Source organism: Carcharodon carcharias, chromosome 4 (genome assembly GCF_017639515.1).
Source record: "Carcharodon carcharias isolate sCarCar2 chromosome 4, sCarCar2.pri, whole genome shotgun sequence".
NCBI classification, from domain to species: domain Eukaryota; kingdom Metazoa; phylum Chordata; class Chondrichthyes; order Lamniformes; family Lamnidae; genus Carcharodon; species Carcharodon carcharias.
Genome location: NC_054470.1, coordinates 109827318 through 109852163, shown reverse-complemented (window position 1 = coordinate 109852163; position 24846 = coordinate 109827318). Strand labels below are relative to the sequence as shown.

The 24846-nt window shown below is 41.2% G+C and overlaps 1 protein-coding gene across 1 annotated transcript in view; it reads left to right on the top strand.

The window, feature by feature from the left end:
- Positions 1-4108: 4108 nt before the first annotated feature.
- The window catches only part of ugcg (UDP-glucose ceramide glucosyltransferase), a 45698-nt gene continuing 24960 nt past the window's right edge, over positions 4109-24846 (top strand). The window contains exon 1 of the mRNA XM_041185946.1: positions 4109-4366. Coding sequence (XP_041041880.1) covers positions 4269-4366 — 98 coding nt within the window. The 5' untranslated portion in view covers positions 4109-4268. The remainder of the gene's footprint in view (positions 4367-24846) is intronic.

Sequence of the window (24846 nt, the reverse complement as noted above, 5' to 3'; positions counted from 1 at the left end):
TATCCCTTGATTGATATCCCCTCCTTTAAGTTCCTTCTTGACTCTCTCATCTATGATCATTCCTGATCTTTCTTTCCTTTAGACTGATGTCTCTTTTTCCTTACACTTCTTTGCTGGTCCTTGGGGCACTTTCCTAAGTTAAAGCTGTTCAATTAATGTAAGTAGTACTTTATATAACAGCTGTGGAGAACATGTTGCCTTAACTAGTGGCAACATATATTTATCAATAATTTGCATTACTGTGTTGATCCTTGTCTATACTAATTGTGTCCTATGGCTTCAATGGAGTATATGTGCAGAACTGTGAGCTGAAAAGACGAATCTGTACAGGAAAATATACCTTGATCACACATGAATAATAAAATGGAAATGGATGTTACTAAATGAACGGATGAGACAAATTAACTGTGTTTTTGTATTTGATTGTGCTCTTATAGTCTTAGTATTCTTCCTCAAACCTATTGACACTAATCAGTGTCTACACACTATATGGTACATGGGGGAATACCATAGAAATGTATGGTACAGAAGGAGGCCATTCATCCCATCATGCCTGTGCTAGCTAAGAAAAGGTTATCCAGCATAATCCCATTCTCTAGCTTTTGGCCTGTAGCTCTGTCAGTTATGGCACTTCATGTGCATATTAAAGTATTTTTTAAATGCAATTAGGGCTTTTTGCCTCTACCAGCCTTTCAAGCAGTGAGTTCTAGACACCTACCACCTTCTGGGTGAAGAAGATTCTCAACTCCCCTCTAATCTTTCTACCAATTAAACCTATATCCAATTGGTAATTGCCCTCTCTGCTAAGAGCAATAGGTCCTTCCTATCCATTCTATCTAGGCCCCTCATAATTTTATAAACCTCAATTAAATCTCATCTGAGCCTCCTCTGTTCCAAAGAAAACAATCCCAGTTCATCCAATTTTTTTCTCATAACTAAAATTCTCTATTCCTAGCAACTTCCTTGTGAATCTTGTCTGTACCCTTTCTAGTGTAATCATCATTCTTGTAATGTGGTTACCAGAGCTACATGCAGCACTCTAGTTGCTGTCTACCTGGCATCTTATACAGTTCCAGCAGTACTGGCTGTGAAATGTTTCTATCTACTGGCGTGCAAGCAGATGGCTCCCATTCTATCTTTTGCCTTGAGAAATCCTGATGCACCTGCCTCAGTCCCTGGAGTCTACTAAGATGTTCTTGCCCCCCAGCCAAAGCTTCAGTTGTGTGTTCCACTGAAACTCGTATGTGGGATTTGGCGTAGCTCAAGAAAAATGATGCAACTGCTGGTTATTAAGTCGCTTTGGCAATGTGATTGTAATGTGACCAGTTGCTATGGTCACAAAAAACCACCAAGGGGCCAGTGAGCAGAAGACATCATAGGCCAATGACAATGCTGGAAAGTGCTGCATGTTCCTCCTGAGGGTGAGAGTTAATTTGCATGCCCAGAAGGTAGTTAATTTGATAAGATGTATTTAGTTTGTAGATAATCTAAACTTCCTTCCTGTTTAAGCAGTTGATTCCATTGCTCAGAGGCTGATTTCTCTACATGTTGAGGAACTGACTCCTTTGCTGAATAACTGATCCCTTAATCCTGAGAGGCTGATCCCAAAATGCTGAGCAACAGAACCCTTCACTGACTGATATCCTGATCTTATTTGAGCGGCTGAGTAGTCTTTAAGCAGCTAAACCTTTCTTGCTATGGAGCTGATTCCTTTGATCAGCTATTATTTTTGCTGAGATTGGCTGATTTTTGGTGGGAAGCAGTTCCTTTTTAAGCCTAATACTCAGCTGCTCTGGCAGCACCTGTAAAGAAGGGGGTGAACACTCTCCATACATAATGGCAGGCATGCTGAGTATTTCCAGCACTTAACTATTTTTGTTTCAGATTTCCAGCATCCACAGTATTTTGCTTTTATTTTCCTTTGTTAAAGATCATTCCTCCCTTCTTTTGTTTGTGAAAATTATAACTCACAGGATCAGTGTTCCCTTCCCCCCACCCCATCATCTACCTGCTTCACATATATTGGAACAAAAGCAAAATGCTACGTATGCTGGACATCTGAAGTAACAAAAAAGACTGGAAATGCTCAACAGGTCAGGCAGCATCTGTGGAAAGAGAAACCATCAATGACCTTTCGTGAGAACTGGAACAGGTTAGAAATGTAATTGGTTTTAAGCAAATGAAAGGGATGAAGGGTAGGAAGAAAAACAAAAGGGAAGATCTGTGATAGGTTGGATCATTGGAAAAATTAAATGACACAGAAAAAGAGATTGTGGTGCAAGGCCAAAGGAATAGGAGTTATAAGGAAACAAAAGATGTATCTAGGAGATGTGATTGGCAGAACAGCTGCCAAAATAAAGCAAAGAAAGAGAAAAGCAAGACAGTGAATCCAAATCCTGCAAAGAGAGATGGGGGGTGGAATCATCCCAGATTTGAACTAAGTGCGGTAGTGAGAATGAAAAAGACGTTTCACCCGCCAGCTGCAATGGTGGGTTTTCGTGCCATATCATCCCCTTTCCCCCTCATTAATTATGCAGCCACAGGAAACACGCCATCTCACTGGCGGGCGGCCTCTGATTTGCCTGCTACACCGTTACCTCACTGCTTCCTCACGCCAGGCCTCATATTTAAACTGCAGCCGCATGCACATTTAATGCTTGCAGCCCAGGACTGCTCTGCTGAAGACATGGCATCAAAAGCCAAGAAGCAGTTCCCCAATTCAGTGACAAATCCCTGGGACACTTTCTGGATGCCGTGGAGGCATACCCTGCTCTGGCCTCAGGAGGCCCATCAGTATCACCACTCCGACTTGGGAGGTGGTGGCAGAGATGGTCAGTGCAAATGCTACACACAAGAGGTTGGCCATCCAGTGCGGAACACGGATGAATGATCTCATCTGTGTCACCAGGGTAAGGCAACCATCTCATCAATCTAAACTCACACACACAAGGCCATCACACCTTCACTGGCATCTCATTCACTGTCAGCTCAAGGGACATCACCACGCTCTCTCTCATACACACCCTCACATCTCCATCTGGCCTCGTCTCCTCTGGAGACTGCACCTCAGCCCTCACCATTTTGAGGCCACTTGCTCAGATCAACAGCCCCCACAAACACCCTGGGATAACCCCCTTCCCCAGTACAGCCCTCACCCTCTTCCCATGCCTGAGCCCACTTCTGCAAGCAAGCCCTAGCCCTCCAGCTGTTGAAAAGCCATTAAGGCTGGCCAGGTAGGTAGAGACCTGCCAGTGAGCCCCCTTAAAAGTGATGTGGTGCTGCATGAGAAGCCTGGCTCTGATGACCACAATTGCTGCCCGAAGCAAGGTAGCAAACAAACCTCAAAGTCCCGAACAAAGTGCAGATCGCCAGGTGAACATTGCTTATGTACAGTTGTGAAACACATCAGCGTGCAATCATGCCAATGTGCCTGGATGATCCAGCGTGGGAGGATGATTCTGGTAAGCAGGGTTTATAATAAGATGCTAAAGTATTGAAATTAGGTTCCCGACGTGCGGTGGCAGGAAGCAGGGCCTGCCATTGACAAATGGACCAGATGATCCCAAACTGGCTTCACGACAACATAAAACCAATTTTTGGTCTTCTTGCCATATTGTCCATTCATTCCTGCCATGATGCCCGCTGCCAACTGGACTGGATGATTCTGTCTGCGGTATTTCCAACATTTTGTGTTTTTATCATATATCGGAACAATGCAATTCTGCTTTGGAAAATTGGCAGCCAATTTGGGGTGGGGGGGGGTGCAGAAAAGAGTCTGGTTCCTCCACCAGGGGTTGAAGACTGTGAGGGACCCCCTCAGGGAGTTGGAGTCTGTGAGGGACACCCTCATGAGCTGGAAATTGAGTACTTCAGCAGCTGGAACCTGTGGGCGTCTGTCTCTCAGGAGGTTGGAGTCTAGTTCCCCAGGGGGCAGGGTCTACTGGCGTTGGGGAAGGAGAGGGGTCTGTGGCTGTCCCTCAGGAGGCGGGGTCTAGTTCCTCAGGGGGCGGGGTTTGCTAGTCTTTGGGAAGGGGTGGAGTCTGTGCGCGTCCCTGAGGAGGCGGGGTCTAGTTCCCTAGGGGGCGCGGTCTGCTGGGAGTGGGTGGAGTCTGGGGCTCCAGAGTAGATCCTGTGACAGTGGGTGAGTCAGAGCCACCGGCACCGAGAGAGAGAGAGATCGGTGGGTCAGTCGGTCGGAGAGAGGAGCCGAGTAGATTGACTCACCGTCCCTAAAGAAAGTGAGAGTGAGAGAGTCGGGTCGGTGCAGAATGGCGGTGCTGGAGCTCGCTCTGCAGGGTCTCTCCATTGTCGGCCTAATCCTGTTCGTCATCCTGTGGCTGATGCACTTCATGTCCATTGTATATGGGTAAGAAGGGGAAAGGGAGGATTGAGGGGCGATTATTTGTTGGGCGATTTTTGGGGGGCATTATCCCTATTTCTCACCGTTTACCTGTGGGTTAGGGTTAGTTTGACTGTTGAGGATCCGGCGCGAGTCCGCTCTCGGCCTCTCTGCTTTTATATAGAAATATTTAACTTTAATTTCGGTGTCCTGGCTGATTTGGGGCCTAGTGCGCATCTGGGTCACTTTGGGCCCTCTACCTTTTTAATGCCTCTCCTTGGCTGGGTAGACATTGTGTTTTATTTATGAACTATTGTATATTGTCTCCTAATACTAGTCTGCACTGCATTTGAAGCGAGCCTTCGATTGTATGTTGGTTATTTATTTTAACAAAATCAACAGTCCCCCAGCTCTTTTAAAAAAAAAAATCTTTCGATGTTTTTCGTTGAATTATTTGAACTCACTGGTGCCTCAGAGACATTGCGACATTGGAAAATAAGTGTTTCTATGTCCTGTTCCCAGTCTTTTGTTTTACAAATTATGACTGTCCAAATTTAACATTTAGATTTAAACATATACCGAATAATTAAGCGGAACGTATATGTAGAGTCTTTTTGCTGGCCCGTTTAAAGCGAACTTATTTAAAAACCTTTTAATAAAAACATTGCCGGAATGATGGTGTGCAAAACCCTTTTACCCCGAGAGAGAGGGAGACAGCCTGGTGTCATAAACTATTAAAATACGTCCTTACGTGTATTAATATTATGATGGGAATGATGCAAACTCTTCGCCCTCCCCCACCCCACCCCCCACCCACCAATCCCCATCATAAAGCAGTTTAAGTTTTATATTTCCTTTCGTGATCGCCAGTGCCTTTTAGGAAACAGCATTGGTCCTTTTCCTGTTTGTAAGTAGTTGGCAAAGCATAAAATGAAATTTAGTTTTGAGAATTACTTTTGAATGATGGCTTGTTCCTGTGATCCAAAAGGATACAGTGCAGGAAATCCTCTTCCACTGTTGGCCCTGTGGAAAAGGTCATATCTAGCACCCTCTCTCAATGTGTAACTTTTTTTAAGAGGAAATTCTCCCATTCTGTGGTGCGGCGGAGGAGGAGATCTTTAACTGGTTGGAACGTTTAATCTGTAAACATGCCCTCATTATAAAAAAACCTTAAATTACCCCAAGTTAAGTTCCCACAGGAACGTGAGATGGAGAATAGTTTTTTTGGAATAATTTACTTGGCGTGCAATATAGTTGCTTGGGTCAGACCGGCTTCAATTCTCAATCCGTGCTGAAGGAGCTGTCTTAACTGGATGGGTAGAAGGGAACTAGGAGTCTCTCATTAACTCAAGGAGAACTGCAGCGTTTCAACTCCTGTTTATTTTGTATTCGGCAAACTGTGTTGGAAGTGAACATGTGGATTGGGCTTGGCAGCAATGTGCCGCAAATGAATAACTTGTTGGTATTTGATATGCAGGTGAAATACCTGAGGGGGAGGACCAGTGCTCCTGGTAGAAAGGAGTTACCGCCCATCAGCAGGGAAGGAATTTGACTGGAGGGAGCTTAATTAAGGGGATGTGCCCAAACAAGTCAGTGCCCCATTCATGGATACTTCCCACTCTTCTACAATGTGTTGTGCCCCTTGTGGCTCTGGTATTTGCGTTATTTACACTGCAGGCACCCAACTGTAATAACAAAGCAGTACATGTGCAATAGTTGAAATGTCAGAATAATAACTTATTAGCTTTCTGGCTTTGTCGCTTTCCTAAGGTTCCCACACCGGGCCAGAAAAAAACCTGCTCTACCATTTGTTCTTCACTAGTAGGGCCACCAAAAGCCACCTCTTGGCCTGGTAGAGACGCCCTGGAAGCTCATGGATGACTTCGACTCTCCTGCATTGCTGTGACTGAACTCCATTAGTGGAAGAATGCTGGTAGAAGTGCAGTGATCGTATTTAATTGTCCCAAGATGTGTGCCAAAGTTTTAATGTTGTGAAAATACTGCTAAATGTTATATTTGGTATGTAGGGTTTTATTGAGGTGCTGCTACTTGATGGTGTAAAGTTTGGATAAATAATACCTTGCTAACTCCTTTCATTTGTAAAGTAGGCTTTTCAGCACATTATTTTCATTTCTTTTATCTGAACCTTGGGTAACCTTTGTCATCAGTTGTGGCTTTGTACTAGTCATGTGAATTCAGCTGATCTTTAATCGTTTGGTCCAAATGGCTGTGGCTCTAGTGTACTAAATAGCAAATTTAAGAAGGAAATTTGGCATAAGTACTTAACCTTCCAAGCTAATGTTGAATGATTATTTTTATGAAAACTGTGTTGAGATCTGATATTTTTCAAGGCTATGTGACTAAGTGTAAATTTTGTGTTACATCAGGTCAGCAAACCGAAACCAGCTTTATTCAAGGATTTCCAAGCCAGATCTTTTTGTTTCCATTTTTCAAATGTTATTTGAAACTCGGCAGTTTTCTTGGATAAAAATGATTGGGCATTGTGCTTACAGAATCAGTCCTGTTTTAGCAACTCTGACTTGACTTGCATCTTAGCAGAAAATCTCAAAGTTTCTGCAGTCAAAAGAGCTCCTGCCTTAAATTCTAAGCTTAATTTGTAATGTCTCAAATTATACTGCTCAGGGTAATGAGGGATAAGCTTTCAGCCAAACTCCTGTAGATCCATTCATGCTTTTGAATCTTCCACATGACTTATCCTACGATATTGTAAAATAGTTAATGTGGGAAATAGGATTGGGTTTTTCTTTTTCACGAGCAACCGAGGGATTTGCTTCATCTGTGTTTTGTGAGAACTAGAACAACCAAAATCTCTTTTTTTAACTGGACTGCGAAAATTTTTCATTAAAATCATAACTCCTTCTCCATATTGTTGTTTAGAATTCTGCAACTAAATAGCCTTGCGTGAATAATACTACTTCATTATTCTGTTTGGCATCTGATCATAATCCATGTGGTTGCCCTTGCTATGCAGAGTGTCTGTTTCCTCTCCCCTGAGGTACTGTTGCTCCATTGCCCTCCTGGGAGCAGGCACAACCTTTAATGGAGAGCAGGTGGCAGGTTTAACTTCCTCAAAGGCTGAATTTTATATTAAGCTCTTATTGTGTGTGTACTTGTATTTGTTCTGTTTTGCTTATAGATTAAAGCACAAGATTTGATTTTTTTTTTAAAAGACATAGTTTCATGTTTGTAGGTAGGTAACCAGGATTATGGTAATTCGAGATATGCTTAAAAACGTAGATTCTAAAATGGTGACAGTCCGTGACTTAAACGTGTGCAATCCTTCAAGAGACATGCTTTTGCATACTGACCATCTGTCAGGCTGTGTCCATGCTTCAAAGCCCATAAACAATGCTGTCCCAATGATGCTTATTAAAATGAAAGGCAAATATTCATGCTGTTGGTTCTGAATTATATGGTAATACAACGGAATAGAGCGGAGGTGAAATGATTCAGCCAGTGAAGTATCTGGGAGCAACATTTGTAAAATGAACTATGTCCTAGTATCTCTTTCTAATGTTTCTCACTGCAACTTAGTTTAGCGCATTTGTGACTCGTAACAGTTTAATTCTGTGGTAGTAGCAACCGCTCAACCTTCAGTATAGTTATAATATTACTTCTTTCCTGTTAGCAGTTCTTCATTTTCAACTGTTTGATTTCAAATGGGCTACCTCTTGGATTAGATTTTTTTAAAGTATGTTTCTTATGTTGTGCCTTCTACATGCAGTGTTGCATTTTGTGTTTTGTAGTCACATGGTGTCACATCTGGATACAGCTGCAAACCATTTACATATCTATATCCGGTTATTTACACTCAAACTGAAAATAACTATCACCTAACAAGCACAGGATGATTCAACAACATTTAGCCCAATGTGGCTATGCATCTACAATTACCTAGATTTCCATAGGGTGTATTTCTTACTTGAAGCACATGTCAGCTTTCCTCCCAATTTATATTTCTTCCATTTGATAGTCTAATTGTTCAAAAAGAAGTCTGACAATCAGCGGAAATTGCTCTGTGATATTACATTGTCATTTCATCTATTTTGAGACCGACTGGAAGGGGCTAATGAGCAACAGACCAATCAATGGTGAAAGGAATTTTTTGAATGGCGTTGCTCAAAAACAATAGGGAGGTGATCATGATTTTGTCAGCTGTGTTCTGCCCTGGGACAATTCCTAATGCAAATCCCACATGTGAGATAGGTATCTATCGTTCTCTGTCTTGTATATACTCAACCACTGCGCCTCCACAGCTCTCCGGGGGAGGGAATTCCAAAGGTTCACCACCCTTTGAGAGAAGAAATTCCTCCTCATCTCAGTTCTAAATGGCATACCTCTTATTCTGAGACTATCTGACCTGCTCTAGAGCCCTCAGCCATGGGAAACCTCTTTCCTGCATCTACCCAGCTGAGCCCCATAAGAATTCTCTTTGGAAACTCTTTGGTGTGCATTTGCCTATGTGAGCTGTGACCAAGGCTGAAGAGCCTCACCCACTCTAAATGGTATGGGAAGACACCTGTACACCATTGGATGCTGGACGTCATTTCAGCATTCAGGAGCAGTGCTCCTGCTTCTGCTCACCATGCAACAGTCCTGTCCTTTTCTGACTTGCCATGAGCAACCTCATGGGAAATTCACCAATATGTATCTTTAATCACTCCACCATTGGTGACTTTGCCATCAGCTGCCAAGGCCTAAGCTCTGGAAATCTTTGCCCTAAATCTCCTCCACTCTACACCTCTTTCCTCTTTTAAGAAGCACCCTAAGATCTACCTCTTTGGCATAGCTTTTGGTCATTGCCCTAATATTTTCTTGTATGAATTGGTGTCAAATTTTCTTTGATAACACTGCTATGATGAGCTGAGGGACATTTTATCACAACACAGATATATGAAAGGGAAGTCATGTTTAATAAATGTTAGATATTTTTGAGGTTGTAACTAGTGGAATAGTTAAGAGGGAAGAATATACTTGTCTTAGAGGAAGTGCAACGGAAGTTTACTAGGTTAATTCCTAGGAAGAGGTGCTTTCCCTGAGGAAAGACAGAGTAGATTAGATTTATATTTTTAGGAATTTAGAAGAATGAAAGGTGATCTCTTTGAAATGTATAAAATTCTCAGGGTATTAGACACTGAGAAGCTGTTCCCCTGGCTGGGAGACTAGAATTAGTCTCAGTCCCAGAATAAGGATTTGACCATTTTAGTACTGAAATAAGAAATGTCTTCACTCAAAGGGTATGAATTTTGGAATTCCCTACCTCGGAGGGTGTTAGCCAAGGCATAGAATATAAGAGCAGGGAGGTTATGCTGGAACTGTATAAAACATTGGTTCAGCCACAGCTAGAGCATTGCGTGCAGTTCTGGAATCTGCATTATAGGAAGGATTGATTGCACTAGAGAGAGTGCAGAGGAGATTTACCAGGATGTTGCCTGGGCTGGAGAGTTTTAGTTATAAGAGATTGGATAAACTGGGGTTATTTTCCTTGGAGCAGAGGAGATTGAGGGGGGACATGATTGAGGTGTATAAAAGTATGAGGAGCATAGATAGTCTAGACAGGAAGAAACTTTTCCCCTTGATGGAGGGATCATTAACCAGGGAGCATACATTTATGGTAAGGGGCAGGAGATTTAGACGGGATGTGAGGAAGAATTTTTTCACCCAGAGGGTGGTGGGAATCTGGAACTCACTGTCTGAAAGGGTGATGGAGGCAGAAACCCTCATAACATTTAAGAAGTATTTGGATGTGCACTTGCGATGCCATGGCATACAAGGCTATGGGCCTAGTGCTGGAAAATGGGATTAGAATAGTGAGGTACTTATTTGACTGGCGCAGACTTGATGGGCTGAAGGGCCTTTTTCTGTACTGAAGACCTCTATGACTATGTGGGTTGCAGATGCTTAGTTGAGAATATTCAAGGCAGAGATTTATACATTTTTGGATATTAAGCGATTCAGGGGATATGTGGCTGCAGGAAAGTAGAGTTGAGGTAGAAGATCAGCCATGATCTTATTGAATGGCTGAGGAAGTTGAAGAGCCAAATAGCCCACACCAGCACCTATTTCTTCTGTTTTTATGTTCTTGCATTAAGGGCACCATATAAATCCATTGGTTATATTTGAACCTGCACGTCAGCATAAGATTTTTAATCTACAAAATGTTACTTCCTGTTGTCACGTTTTTGGGGGGGTGTGTTGGCAGCCTCATTGAGATGAGCCCTGAAAGGGCATAGGACTGATGGGATGGGCAGGGGGGTTGTTTGGCATCATGGGAAAGTCAGCAGAATTAGCTGAATTGATGGTGTCCACCATAATGACAAAGTCCACAAAGGTTGAGGAGCAGAGACATACGATTAAGTTGATGGTTGGTGGTGGAGAAAAGAAGTTGGTGTTTTTGATGCCTTCCTGGATGACCCTTTGATGGTAGAATTGTTTTGTTAGCAGTGTGAATCTAATGACAGCTATAATGAATGATTAAACTAGTTGTGGGCCGGTTGCACCCAAGTTGGCAATCTTGGGTTTAAAGTGTAGATTAGAATATATCAGGAAATAACAAGAATTGGAGAGAGTAAAGGTTTTGCTGGGGTCAAGGGAAATAAAAGTGGAGGTGAGGGAGTGGCTCAGCAGTTCTGAAGCTGGACAATTGTGGCAAAAAGGCTAAAGACTGAAATTGGGAGTTTAGAGTGCAGCTGTAAATGAATTTAATTTGGAGCAGGGGAGAGTTGTTTCCAGAAACAGATGCAAAAGGAAATGGTTTGAAATCGAGAGATATGGATGATGATGAAAGATACAACACAACATAAGAAATAGGAGCAGGAATAGTCCATTCGGCTGCTCAAGCCTGCCCCTCCATTGAATAAGATCATGGTTGATCTGCCCCAGGCCACAACTCCTCTATCATGCCAGCTCCTCATAGCCCTCAACTCCCTGATATTTCAAAAATCTGTCCTCCATCTCTTTAAATACTTTCAGTGATCTAGGCTGCACAACTCTCCGGGGTAGAGAATTTCAGACATTCACTACCCACAGAGAAGAAATTCCTTTGCATCTCATGCAATGAGTGTCTCCTTATTCTGTAACTATGTTCCCTAGTTTGAGATTCCCCCACTAGTGGAAACATCTTCTCAACGTCTACCCTGTCCGGTCCCCTCAGAATCTTGTACGTTTCAATAAGATCATCCCTCATTGTTCCAAACTCTAACGAATAAAGGCCTGGTTGTTCTTGATAAGTCATCCCAGGAATCAGCCTAGTGAATCTCTTTTGAACTGCCCCCAATGCCAATATATCCTTTCTTAAATACGAGGACCAAAACTGTATACTGTACTCCAGGTGTGGCCTCACCAATACTGTACAGTTGTAACAAGATTTTTCTGTTTTTAAACTCCAACCCCCTAGCAATACAGGCCAAAATTCAGTTTGTTGCCTTTACTTACTTGCTGCGCCTGCATGCTAACTTTTTATGTTTCTTGCACAAGAAAACCCAGATCCTTCTGTGCTGCACTTTTTTTGAGTGTCTCTTCATTTAAAAAATAATCTACCTTTTGATTTTTCCTACCAAAGTGCATGACCTCACATTTTCCTACATTAAGCTCCATCTGCCAAGTTTTGCCCACTCGCTCAGCCTGTCTATATCCCCAAGCAGATTCCCTTATACCCTCATTACAACATGCCCTCCCACCTGTTTTTGTATCTTCACCAAATTTGGGTATGTTACACTCCACCCCCTCCTCCAAGCGATTCATATAGATAATGAATAACTGAGGCCCTAGGACTGATCCTCGTGGCACTCCACTAGTTACATCTTTCCAACCTGAAAAAGACCCATTAATCCCAACTCGCTGTCTTCTGCGTGTTAACCAATCCTCAGTGTGTGCTAATACATTACCCGCAACACTGTGAGCTCCTATCTTGTGCAATAAACTTTTATGTGGTGCCTTATCAGATGCCTTCTGGAAATCTAGATAAACTGCTGGTTCCCCTTTTATCAGCTCTGTTTGTTATATCCTCAAAGAACTCTAGCAAATTTGTCAAACATGATTTCTCTTTCACAAAACCATGTTGACCCTGTTTGATTACATTAAGCTTTTCTAAATGTCCTGCTATTTCTTCCTTAATTATGAAGTCTAGCATTTTCCCAATGACAGATGTTAGGCTGACTGGCCTATAGTTTCCTGCAATTTGTCTTCCTCCCTTCTTGAACAGGGACATCACATTAGCAGTTTTCTAATCCGCTGGGACTCTCCTGGAATCCAATGAGTTCTGGAATATTTCAGCCAATGCCACTAGTATCTCTGCAGCCACTTCCTTTAAAACCCTTGGATGCAGGCCATCAGGTCCTGGTGACTTGTCTGTGTTTAGTCCCATTAGTTTCTCAAATACTTTGTCCTCAAATACTTTGTCCCTCATGATAGAGACTGTTACAAAATCTCTCCTCCCATTAACTTCTTCCTTCTCTAATATCTTTGGGATGTTTATGGTGTCCTCCACCGTGAAGACCGATGCAAATCATAGGTTTTAATTATCTGCCATTTCCCTGACCCAGTTATCAATTCTCCAATCTCATCCTCCATCGCATACTCTTTCTTTTTATATACCCTTAGAAGCTCTTGCTGTTTGTTTTTATACTTCTTGCCAATTTACTTTCATAATCAATTTTCTCCCTCTTTATTAGCTTTTAGTCATCTGCTGCTGGTTCCTAAAAAAAAAATTCCCAATTCTCTGGCCTACCACCAGCTTTCACCACTTTGTATGCCATAGTTTTTGATTGGATACACTCCTTGGCCACCTTTGTTAGCCACGGGTGGTTCATCTTTCTCATCGAGTTCTCTTTTGTGACCTGGTTAAATTTTTGCTGAACGTTATGAAATACCTGCTTAAATGCCTGCCACTGCTCATCCAATGACTTTCTCCTTAGCCTATTTTCCCAGCCTGTTTTAGACAACTCTTTCTTCGTCTGTAATTGCCCTAATTTAGGTTGAGGACACTGGGTTGAGACCCAAGTTGCTCACCCTCAAAACAAATTTGAAATTCTACCACGTTAGTGCTACCCCCTAGGATCCTTAACTACAATATCTCTTATTAATCCTACCTCATTACACATTGCTAGATCTAAAATAGCCTGTTCCTGGGTAGGTTCTGCAACATATTGCTCTAAGGAACAAACCCTGATGCACTGTACAATTTGCCTTCCATGTTATCCCTGCCAGTCTGATTTGTCCAGTTAATTAAATTTGTCCAGTTAATTAATTAATTTGTCCAGTTGATTAAAATCAGCGATGACAATTTTGATGCTCTTGTTACACATGTCCATTATTTCCTGATTTATACTTTGTCCTGCAGTGAGGCAACTTTTCAGGGGCCTATAGATGACTCCCAACTGTGACTCCTTCCCCTTGCTGTTCCTTATTTCCACTCAAACTGATTCCACATCACAATCTATTGCACCTATATCACTACTCACCGCCGAACTGAATCCTTCCTTTATTAACAAAGCTACCTCACCTCCTTTTCCTTTTTGTTTATTTTTCCAGAATGCTGAATACCCTTGAATATTGAGTTCCCAGTCTTGGCCACCCTGCAACCACATCACTGTAATAGCTAACAAGTCATATTCATTTATTTCTATTTATGCCATCAACTCATCTATCTTGTTACGAATGCTATGTGCATTCAGATAAAGAGCCTTAAACTTTGACTTTTTACCATTACTGCTCATTCTGGTTCTTCTGCTGCATTCTCCTGCTTATATTTTCTGCCCATCCCTGTCACACTTTGATTATCGTTCGCCTCTTCACTGCCCTGCGCTGCTGCTCTCTTGTTCCTTTTTGATTTTTTAAACTACCCTTCAATTGAACCCAGCCCCCACTAATTGGTTTAAAGCTCTATCTGCAACCCTAGTTGTACGATTTGCCAGGACACTGATCCCAGCATGGTTCAGATGAAGCCTGTCCCAACAGAACAGCTGTCTCATTCCCTGGTACTGGTGCCAATGTCCCATGAATCGAAACCCATTTCTTCCACATTAACCTTTGAGCCATGCATTTATCTCTCTAATCTTATTTACCCTACGCCAATTGGCACGTGGCTCAGGTAGTAATCAGGGGATTGTTACCTTTGTGGTTCTGCTTTTTAATTTACTCCTGAACCACTTGTGGTCCCTCAGCAGAACCTCTTTCCCAGTCCTACCTATGTCATTGGTACCTACGTGAAATACGACAACTGGATCCTTCCCCGCCCACTCCATGCTCCTCTCAATCCAGAAGAGATGTCCTTAACCTTGGCACCAAGTAGGCAACACAGCCTGTGGGGCTCTGTCTTTACTGCACCGAGAACAGTATCTATTCCCCTACCTACGCTGTTGTCGATGACTACTACGTTTTGCTTTTCTTCCCCCACTTGAATGATGCTTTGTACCATGGTCCTGTGGTCAATTCGCTCATCCTCCCTGCAGCCTGTGCCCTTGTCCACACCAGGAGCAGGAACTTTGTACCTGTTGGACAAGGGCACTGGCTGAGGCGCCTCCAAAGCTAAATTCTGCATCCCCATACCTGCCTCACTCGCAATCACACCCTCCTGTCCCTGACCATTGTCCAGATTTGATCTAATTAATCCAAGGGGTGTGACTGTCTCCTGAAACAGTGTCAAGGTAACTCTCCCCCTCCCTAATGTGTCACAGTGTCTGCAGCTCACCAGCTCTGAGCAGAAGTTCCTCGAGCAGCCAACACTTGCTGCAGATATGGTCACCATGGATCGCAACAGCATCCACCAGCCCCCACATGCTACAGCTCCAATACAGCCCCTGCCCAGCCATCTTTATTCTATTTAACTAATTAATTTAGATGTTAATTATATCAAAAGTGAATTTCTTAACTGTATTGTTCAACTGTAATAACGTTTCCTGATTTAAGCCACTTGGCCAATCAAAAGAGACACGAAAGAGATACTCAACAATCGCCTACCTATTTTCCTTTGGCATCACACTTCAGCTCTGACAAGTAGAAACAAGTTGAAGGGGCTCTCTGCTGCTGGTTTTTAAACTCCCGCCACCGCTGCGCGCATTCCTGGCTCCCCCTGTCCCCGCACCCGGCTCCCCCCCGCGCTCTGTCCCCGTGCCCGGCTCCCCCCCGCGCCCGGTCCCCCCCCTGCGCCCAGCGTCCCCATGCCCGGCTCCCCCCACCCCACCCACTACAGTGTTTGCAATTATAGTTGATGGAGGTGGTCATGAATATGGATAGGAGATGTATATAGAGGGGAGGGTTCAGGAGTGTGAATTAAAAAGAATGAAAGGAGAGATGAGGATGAGGAGTCACCCAGTGCAAATGCCAAACGAGGCAAGGAAATAGCAGTGAAGAGTTTGGCAGGGAAATGTGGAGGACATGGTAACCAAAGTAGTTTTAGATAATTATAGAGGGCTGAATGCCTTTTTATGACATAGGTGTCTAAATGTTTGTTCAGTGTCACACTTTTTTTCTTTCAGAAGTAATCTACAAATAACATTGATATTCAGTCTGCCCATATTATATTGTATTTGTCTGTGGACATCTGAGCATGTGTTACAAGGTTTTAACCTAATTGAGAGGGTTCAGAAGAAATTTATCAATTGATGGCAAAGTTCAAATGTGTTATGAACGTTAGAGACCCTTTTTTTGTAATTTGAGCCTTGTGTCCATTTCTTGTATGGAACTTTATATGATAGAGTTTTGTTTTAAAAAATCTGGAAGTATTACAGTGTGTTGTTGAATAACCTTCATGGATTTATGTGAGAATTTGTGATTGGACAACAATTGCACAAGTTACATTTTAGTTTATGTAGCATTTGTAGAAATTCTGTCAGGCATTTTGGATTCGGCTAACTAGCAGCTGACATGATGGTGTACTGCTTTGGAATTTCATCTGTTTTGCGTGAAGTTGGTAGTTTGTTATCCAAAATCAAATATTCAAAGCTCAGGAAAACACAAAGATGAAGTTCAAAAAGAAAGAAATCTGTAGTTGTTGCAGTATAACACTGCCACAAAAGATCTGAGTTTGTCTACTGTGGTCATAAACAATGACCATGTTAGTAGTTTTTATAATCGATCATAGCCTCATTCTAAAGAATTGGAATTGTGCATGTGGGATCATTAACAATTCAGGTACTAGAACAAGGTGAACAATGTAAAAGCAAAATACTGCAGATGCTGGAAATCTGAAGTAAAAGCAGAAAATGCTGGAAAAACTCAGCAGGTCTAACAGCATCTGTGGTGAGAGAAACCAAGTTAATGTTTTGAGTCCAATGTGACTCTTTAGAACTGGAGAGAGGCAGAAATGTAACTGGTTTTTATGCTGTTGAAAATGGGGAAGGAGCAGGTGGAACAAAATAGATCAGGGACAGGTTAGAGGGTGGGGAAGATTAAATAACAAAAATGTCATGGAAAACAAGACAATGGGAGCGGAAACAATAGTATTAAAGACTAAAGCATTGGTCCAGAATAGGTGTTAAATAGCAGAATAAAGGTCAGATGAATTAAGTGACTTTTGTTTTTACTGCCTCAGATTCTGCTAATTCTACTTGAAATATGCAAAAATATTTGTATGGAATTATACAAAAAAAACCTGTTTTGAAAGCCTTTTTCAGTATTTAAAACAGGGTAATCCCAGAGTATCTGGCCATGTATTTACTGAAAAGACAACACATAATGTAAAAATAAAAACAAAAAACTGCGGATGCTGGAAATCCAAAACAAAAACAATTACCTAGAAAAACTCAGCAGGTCTGGCAGCATCGGAGGAGAAGAAAAGAGTTGACGTTTCGAGTCCTCATGACCCTTCAACAGAACATAATGTAAAAATCCTATTTGCCTGTATGAGAATGAAACTGGTACAAGGATTTTTTTTTTTGTCTAGCCTTGGCATTCCCATTTTCCCCTCCCTGTCTAAAATTTGTTACCACTGTATTTACATTTATCCTTGTAGTTTGTGTGTCTGTGTGTGAAGGCGAGAAGGGGGCATAAGAGACGGAAGAAGTATACCTTCATTGTGGTAACTTTCTTCAAATAAAAGTAGATTGTACAGGCATGATCATTCTGATCTTTCTGGTGCTAGTGTGGTTCTGAATGTAGCTAAATACTAATCTTTGTTGAATGAAAAGTATAGTAAATGCTAGCTTTCGTTCAATAAAAGGACCATGAGAAGTGTATAATTTAACCTCACCAAAGTTATGTATGTTTAAAATCAAGGTGATTGTTCTTTAGTTAGTATTTTAGATAAATTAAAGATATGTCAAAAAGGACATTCATCTATTGTTAAAAATTGCTAAATAGATATTGTTAAATTATAATTGCTGTTTTGCCTTGAAAATGTTTTGATTTAAAGCTGAAAATCTGGCATAATCTGTATGGCTGGAATGAATTCCCACATAGGGAATAGTTTCATTGCAGATGTAAGGATGATGACTTCAGCTTTTGTGCTTTGCATGTTTGAAACTCTGCAATGCACTATCACTGCAGAAAGCAAGGTAATGGGCATTTTGGAGCCAGAATTTCACTGCGTATCCCCTTCGCCTAACATTCTTGCTTTTTTCCTATCTTGTTTGACCTTTAGATTTAATAAGTTAGTAATGTTTCCTTCTGTTATTTTTCAAAGCACAAATTTCAAGATTCCATGTCAACTTGTTTTTATAAAGCAGCAATCTTAACATTCAGGCATTGAAATTCTGGATATTTGACAATGTAAGTTATGAACCATGGGTTTTGCAGACTTTAGAAAGTAAATAAATTACTACTCTTTGCTATTTCAAAGCTGACCTTGCTGGTATGCTACAAATCTCACAACATAACTTGCTAATTCAAGAATGTATATTTTGAGTAAGCTCATTTGCACATTTCATTAGCTTTCTAATTTGTAAATAAGCTTTTGAAGGGAGAATATTCTGGTACTATTGCTGAAGTTTTGTAAAGGATAAGAATAACTTTCAGAATTGAAATAAAACTGTTTTGATCCTCTTCACACGCACTTCATACAGTAAAAGGAAATTATGTTGTTACTTAAAATTAATAAAGTTATGCAACCTGCTTTTTTTATTTTGGATGAAGGAATGTGTTGCAGAACATTCTTGTTAATGCAGTGTGTTCCTGGATTCCACTAGGACCAGCTGGTGTGGTGCTTACAGAGGTTGGCTGAGTGGCCAAGATTCTGAAGGCAAGTCAAGTTGACCCCTCTTGTAGTCATCTAGCAAAGTTGCTTTGCAGCTGGCCACCGAAACCCTGGGTGTAGATTGTCAGACCAGTTAGACATGGTTAGAAATTGTGTCTCTTACTGCTATTACCATTGCTACCTTGTGCACTCCTAGTCAGCCTCTATAAATCAGATTTGAGAGGTTTGAACATGGAGTTCCAGGAAAGATGGGCATGGATTTGAGAGGCAACAGCATTTTCATGGAGAGGAGAGGATAGTTAGACAGTAGTTTACAAAAGGAAGGGTGGGGGAGAGAAAGAGAGAGATTGATCAAGATTGGTTATTTGAGGAGGGGGCAATGATGGCAGAATTGAAGAAAAATGGGAGGTAGTCGAAAGAAAATCATTCATATCAGCTAACATAGTGACCAAGGAAAGAAACTTGGTGCTTAACAATTTAGTAGTTAAAAGTTTGAGGGAGCAGTAGAGGGGGGCTTCCTGAACAAGATGAGCTTGGAGAGGGCGTGAAGAGAGAAAAGAAAGAAAATAGAAAAAGATACAAGTTCAGGGCTAGGGCAGGGAGTAACCTTAGAAGAATAGATAATCTTATGGAATTGATAATAGTAAAATTGTAATGGTGAAAGAAAAACACCCTCCATAAGTACGAGCTCATCCAAAAGCCTAAAATCCTAATTTGCACCAGATGCTTTACACCCAGCATCTCTGTGTTCATTGACCAACATTGGTTCTAGGCTGGCAAAGCCTCGATTTTAAAATCATCATCCTTGTTTCCCAGCCCCTCCAAGGCCCCCCTCCTCCCCTGCCTGTCATTTCTCTAGTCCTATAACCCTCCAAGATCTTTGTGATTCTCCAATCCTGGACTCTTTACATCTCCAATTTTTGTTTGATAATATTGTTGTGAAACATCTTGAAATATTTTGCTATGTAAGAGGTACTATATAAATATAAGTTGATGTTGCTGCTACTGAGAAAACCACAAACCCTTTTTGCTTGTGTTTTTGTCACCATTACAATTCTCATAATGTTATTGGAATTTATTGTAAAATAGTTGTGTGTGTCTCTATGTTTTAATTGGATTAAAGGCAGCTGGCCTGAAGGCTTTGATGTAAACGTGATAAACGTGGAAATTTAGATTATAAGGTGTAAGAGGACATTTGCATTTTTAAATAAAGCAGACTAGATTGTTTTCAAAGGAGGAGTGAAATGTGTCATCTAAGCCAGGTGAAGTTTAGAAACAGTGGGTGGGATTTTCTGCAACCACCCGCCGGCGGGATGTTCCGGTCCCACTGCTAGTCAATGGACTTTTGGCTGGGGCGCAGCCTCGCCTGCGATGAGGGAAATCCACGGGGCCGGAAATTAACAGCCAGAGTGTGTTTGTTTTCCCCAAAGATTACTGGTAAAACTTGGCACAATGAAGATTTTTATTATCAGAAAGGTAAAGTCCAAAGACATAGTGAAACAATGGGAATTTGCATTCGAAGGGGAAAATATGTATAAAGGAGCGAAGGCTGTGTGTAAAAGTAGGCAATTTTTAAGGTCTATCAAGTGTGAAAAGCCTTCAGCTTCTATGCCTCAAGCTGCTGTTTTCAGAGAACTGAAGTTAAGAAAACTCACCCTGAACCAGTCGACTTCAAAGTATTTGTGTGTCACCTTGTCTGGGTCTTTTAAAACCTGTGTGCCTTAACGAAAGTGTAAATGGGAGTTAGCTTCTAAATCCCCTAATTAACTTACCATGGCAGTAATTTGTAGATCTATGTATGTGTTTAAAATCATTTTTCTTATTAATAAATTTAACCTGGTTTTGTAAAAACCTATAAGACTTGGTCTTATTACTACTGAATTCAAGGCACGCATCTCAAAATTTATACAAATTACCAAACAAGTTGTAGCAGTTATTTCAACTTTCCCTTTAGGATTTGAAGAACTCAGCATTTACCATCGGCTGTGCCATAACATAGTTGCGGGCACTTTGCAGGATATATTTGAAATTCTTTGAATGGTTTGGAGTTGGTGAATCTTAAGGTTACAAGTTTGAATTCAGAAATTGGTGTGAGGCTTTTTTTGAAGTGGTGAGGCTGCAATATGGCTTTGGCAGTTGATCAGACTTGTCTGGGAGTTGAAGTTATAACTTTGGCTGGTTTACAAAAGGTAACTAAAGTTAAGTTAATGGAATTGGTGAATAAATTACAATTGGGGCTACCTGCAAGGCAATATAATTGAAGGTACAGCACAGCAGATATAATTGAAGGTATAGCACCGCATTTAAGGTTGGAAATGACACCTGACACTAGTGAGTCACAGCTGGAGGTAGTGAGATTTCAGTTAGAAATGAAGAGGCTTGAATTTGAACATGCAAAGGAACTTTGAATTGGAGGCAAATGAAAAGGAAAAAGAATTGGAAATGAAAAAAACTGGAACTAGAGACAGAAGCAAAAGGAAGAGCATTTCAAAGGGAACAGACAGAAAAGCAGGAGCGAGAGAAAGAAAACAAGAAAGGGACTTAGAAATGGCGAAGTTAGAAAAGAAGGAAAGAGAAAAAGTGAGAGAGAGAATTCCAGCTTAAAATGCAGACAGCTTAAAAAAGAGATGCCAGTAGGTGAGGAAGGACTTCCAGATCAGAACCCAGTTGGGAGATGTTTAAATTTGTACAAGCTCTTCCAAAGTTTGAGGAAAACAATGTGGGAGCATTCTTCATTTCATTTGAGAAGGTAGCTAAACAAATGAAATGGCCACAGGAAAACTGGACATTGTTGTTACAATCCAGGTTGGCGGGTAGGGCACATGAGGTTTATGCTTCACTGCCAGAAGAAATGTTGGTAAACTATGATGTGGCACAAAAGGGTATTTTGAGTGCATATGGATTGGTTCCTGAGGCTTATAGGCAGAAATTTAGGAATGTGAGAAAACAGCATCATCAAACCTATATTGTGTTTGAAAGAGTTAAACAAAGTAATTTTGATTGGTGGATACGGACATTAAAGATAGAGACCATATATGCAGCCCTTAGAGAGGTAATTTTTTTGCAAGAATTTAAAGATTCAATTCCTTCAGTAGTGAGAACTCGTGGAGGAACAGAGGATTGAAAGAGTAAGACAATCAGCAGAGATAGCTGATGATTATGAGTTAGTTCATAGAGCTAAAGCTTTTTTTCATCGCCCTTTAAATTGAGGTTAAACTGCTGCAAACATCATAATTGTGATTTCATGTTTCCTGCTGATTGTATCAAGCCAATTCTGTATATTGTAACTAAATGCAAATTGTGCTCTTAGCTAATTGCAATAGGGAAGTGCAGACCTCCTTTTCCCGTTGTCATTAATGGAAAAGTATAATGGCATTTATCTTTTGGCATCTGGGTTCTCTCAGGCCACTAATGTTTTCTGTTCATCTTCTGTGGACCTGACGTCTTTGTGCGTCATTGTGTTGATTCCCAGTTTCTTCTCTATGGAGGCTCACTGGGAAGTGGCAACAGAAATGTAAATAGATTAAAGTGCCCCATAGAGACTCTATGTCTAAAGTCGCCTAAAAATGAATCCCTAATATTTTGCTTTGAATGCCATACCATTGAAGCTTAAGTTCTATCCAGATTTCGTTTCAGACTCACGTTTTTGCCCAGATCGTTTAAAAGTGAGACCATTTGTAAAACTGAATTCCTGTAAAATTTATTCAATATTTCTAAATGTTTAAATAGAAAACCAGCTCTTTATGGCAGCATACCCAGGCATTGCTTAGTTTTCCAAATTTCAAGTAACTGTTGCTTAACGATTTCCAGGTGTCTGAACTTCTAAACCATAAGTCAGTTTCTGCATTGTACGTCAAATTTGATGTACATTTGATATAAATCAACATATAAAACCATTCTTGCATACACAGTTGGTACGACAAGCAAATATGCCCACATTTTTTGGGATGATTGAGTTTGTAGAACTGTCTACCAGTAACTCCTTGTTTTTTTTAAATCCCTGATCAACATTTTTTTTAAATCACTCAACAGACTTCCAGTAAAGGTGGTTTTATCATCAGACCTATTGACACAGGTTACATTTTTACATAACACTTGGCAGTCAGGCAACTGGTCAGAGCCACGAATTGGGCCATGTGGTTGCTGGGAGCACAGAGATTTGGAAAGTTAGCAAACAAGTTGATTGTGGGTTTTCCATCAGTTTACTGCAGGTAGTTCAGGCTTTGCTGTTTTACGGCCAACTGCTACCATGTTCTGCCAACCACACAGAACGATGTTTAGACACTGTTTAACAGAGTTAGACAGCAATTCACTGTACTTGGCTTGGATTTCACAGCAGTATTCATGTTTGTATACGAACATACAAACTCGGAGCAGGAGTCCTTCAAGCTTACTCTGTCATTCAATAAGATCATGGCTAATCTAAATGTAACCTCCCACCTACCCCCAATAACCTTTCATCCTCTTGTTAATCAGGAATCTATCTAGCTTTGCTTTAAAAATATTTTGAGGAAGAGAATTCCTAAGACTCATGACCCTCAGAAAAAAATTTCTACTCAGGTCTGTCTTAAATGAACGACCCCTTAATTTTAATCAGTGACCCCTAATTCTAGATTCTCCCACAAGAGGAAACATCCTCTCCACATCCACTCTGTCAAGACCCCTCGGGGTCTTAAAGTTTTCGATCAAGTCACCTCTTACTCTTCTAAACAAGCCTTACCTGTCCAACCTTTCCTCAAATAGTGAAGTGGTGGTGTAATGATATTGTCACTGGACAAGTCCAATGCTAATCCAGAGACCTAGGGTAATGCTCTGGGGACCGGGGTTCGAATCCCACCACGGCAGATGGTGAAATTTGAATTCAAGAAAAAAAAAATCAGTAATTAAGAAGTCAAATGATGACCATTAAGCCATTGTTGATTGTTGTAAAAACCCACCTGATTCAATAATCTCCTTTAGGGAAGGAAATCTGCCGTCCTTACGTGGTTTGGCCTACATGTGACTCCAGACCCACAGCAATGTGGTTGACTCTTACATGCCCCAGTTAGTCATTAAGTTCTCAAGGGCAATTAGGGATGGGCCTACCCAGCGACACCCCAATCCCATGAACAAATAAAAAAACCCTGCCCATTTCAGTTATTAGCCAAATAAACCTTCCCCCCACCACCACCACCACCAACACCACCTTAAACCAGCTTATATTTCACCCCTTTCCTAAGATTCACTCAGTTCTGTTGAAGGGTCATGAGAACTTGAAACGTCAACTCTTTTCTTCTCCGCCGATGCAGCCAGACCTGCTGAGTTTTTCCAGGTAATTCTGTTTTTGTTTTCTCTGAACTGCTTCTAACGTATTTACATCCTTCCTTAAATAAGGAGACCAATACTGTGGTCTCACCAGTGCCCTGTGCAGCTGAAGCATAATCTCCTACTTTTGTATTCAATTCCCCTCGCAATAAATCATAATATTCTATTAGCTTTCCTAATTATTTGATGTACCTACATACTAATCTTTTGTGATTCATGCACCCAGATACTTCTGAATCTGAGAGCTCATGCCACACCTTGCCACACATCTTCAGTCACAGTATTCAAGCAGAATGCACCCAAAGTACAAATAAATTCATTCGTATTGTGCTGCTTAACACCCAAAATACTACTTTACTTACAATAGAGAGTGAATTTCTGTAATTTTTGGCAGAATTATGACAGAACTAAGACCTTTTTAAGCCTTTTGACTATGTAAGTGCAATGTAAGTGTGCAAGTCTGCTTTATATATTGCAATTCTCTCAATTTTTATGTTCTGCATTGTTCCATGTTTTTAATGGATGTTTATTCAGTTTTCTTGAAGGATGCCGTCCCATTGCCTGTTATCTCCTGGGTTCAAGCTGGCATTTGTTTCCCGCTCTTGTATGCTACACTGGAAATGGATTAAATATTTCTAAAGAATAGATTTGTTCAGAATAAATTTGAAGGTTCTTGATGTTGGCACCCTTGTTAATTTTGTAATAAGAGTGCAATCCACTTTTCTTCAACTGAATTGGACATCTGGCAAAACTCAGGCCAAAGAGATGTTAATACCTCTTGCAGCATTCTAACACTGTACAAGTATGAAGTTATACCAGCACATTTTTCAATGCAAAGTTCACCTGTTAAGGGCACCCATCACCATCCACTAGGCTGTTTATTCAGTCATCGGAATTCTACCGATTGCCATGTACCGCCACTCTCTTTCTCCTCCCCCCCCCCCCCCCAAACAATCTGATGAATCAGTACTCCTCCATGTTGAACACCACTTGGAGGAAGCACTTATTGTGGCAAGGGCACAGAATGTACTCTGGGTGGGGGTCTTCAATG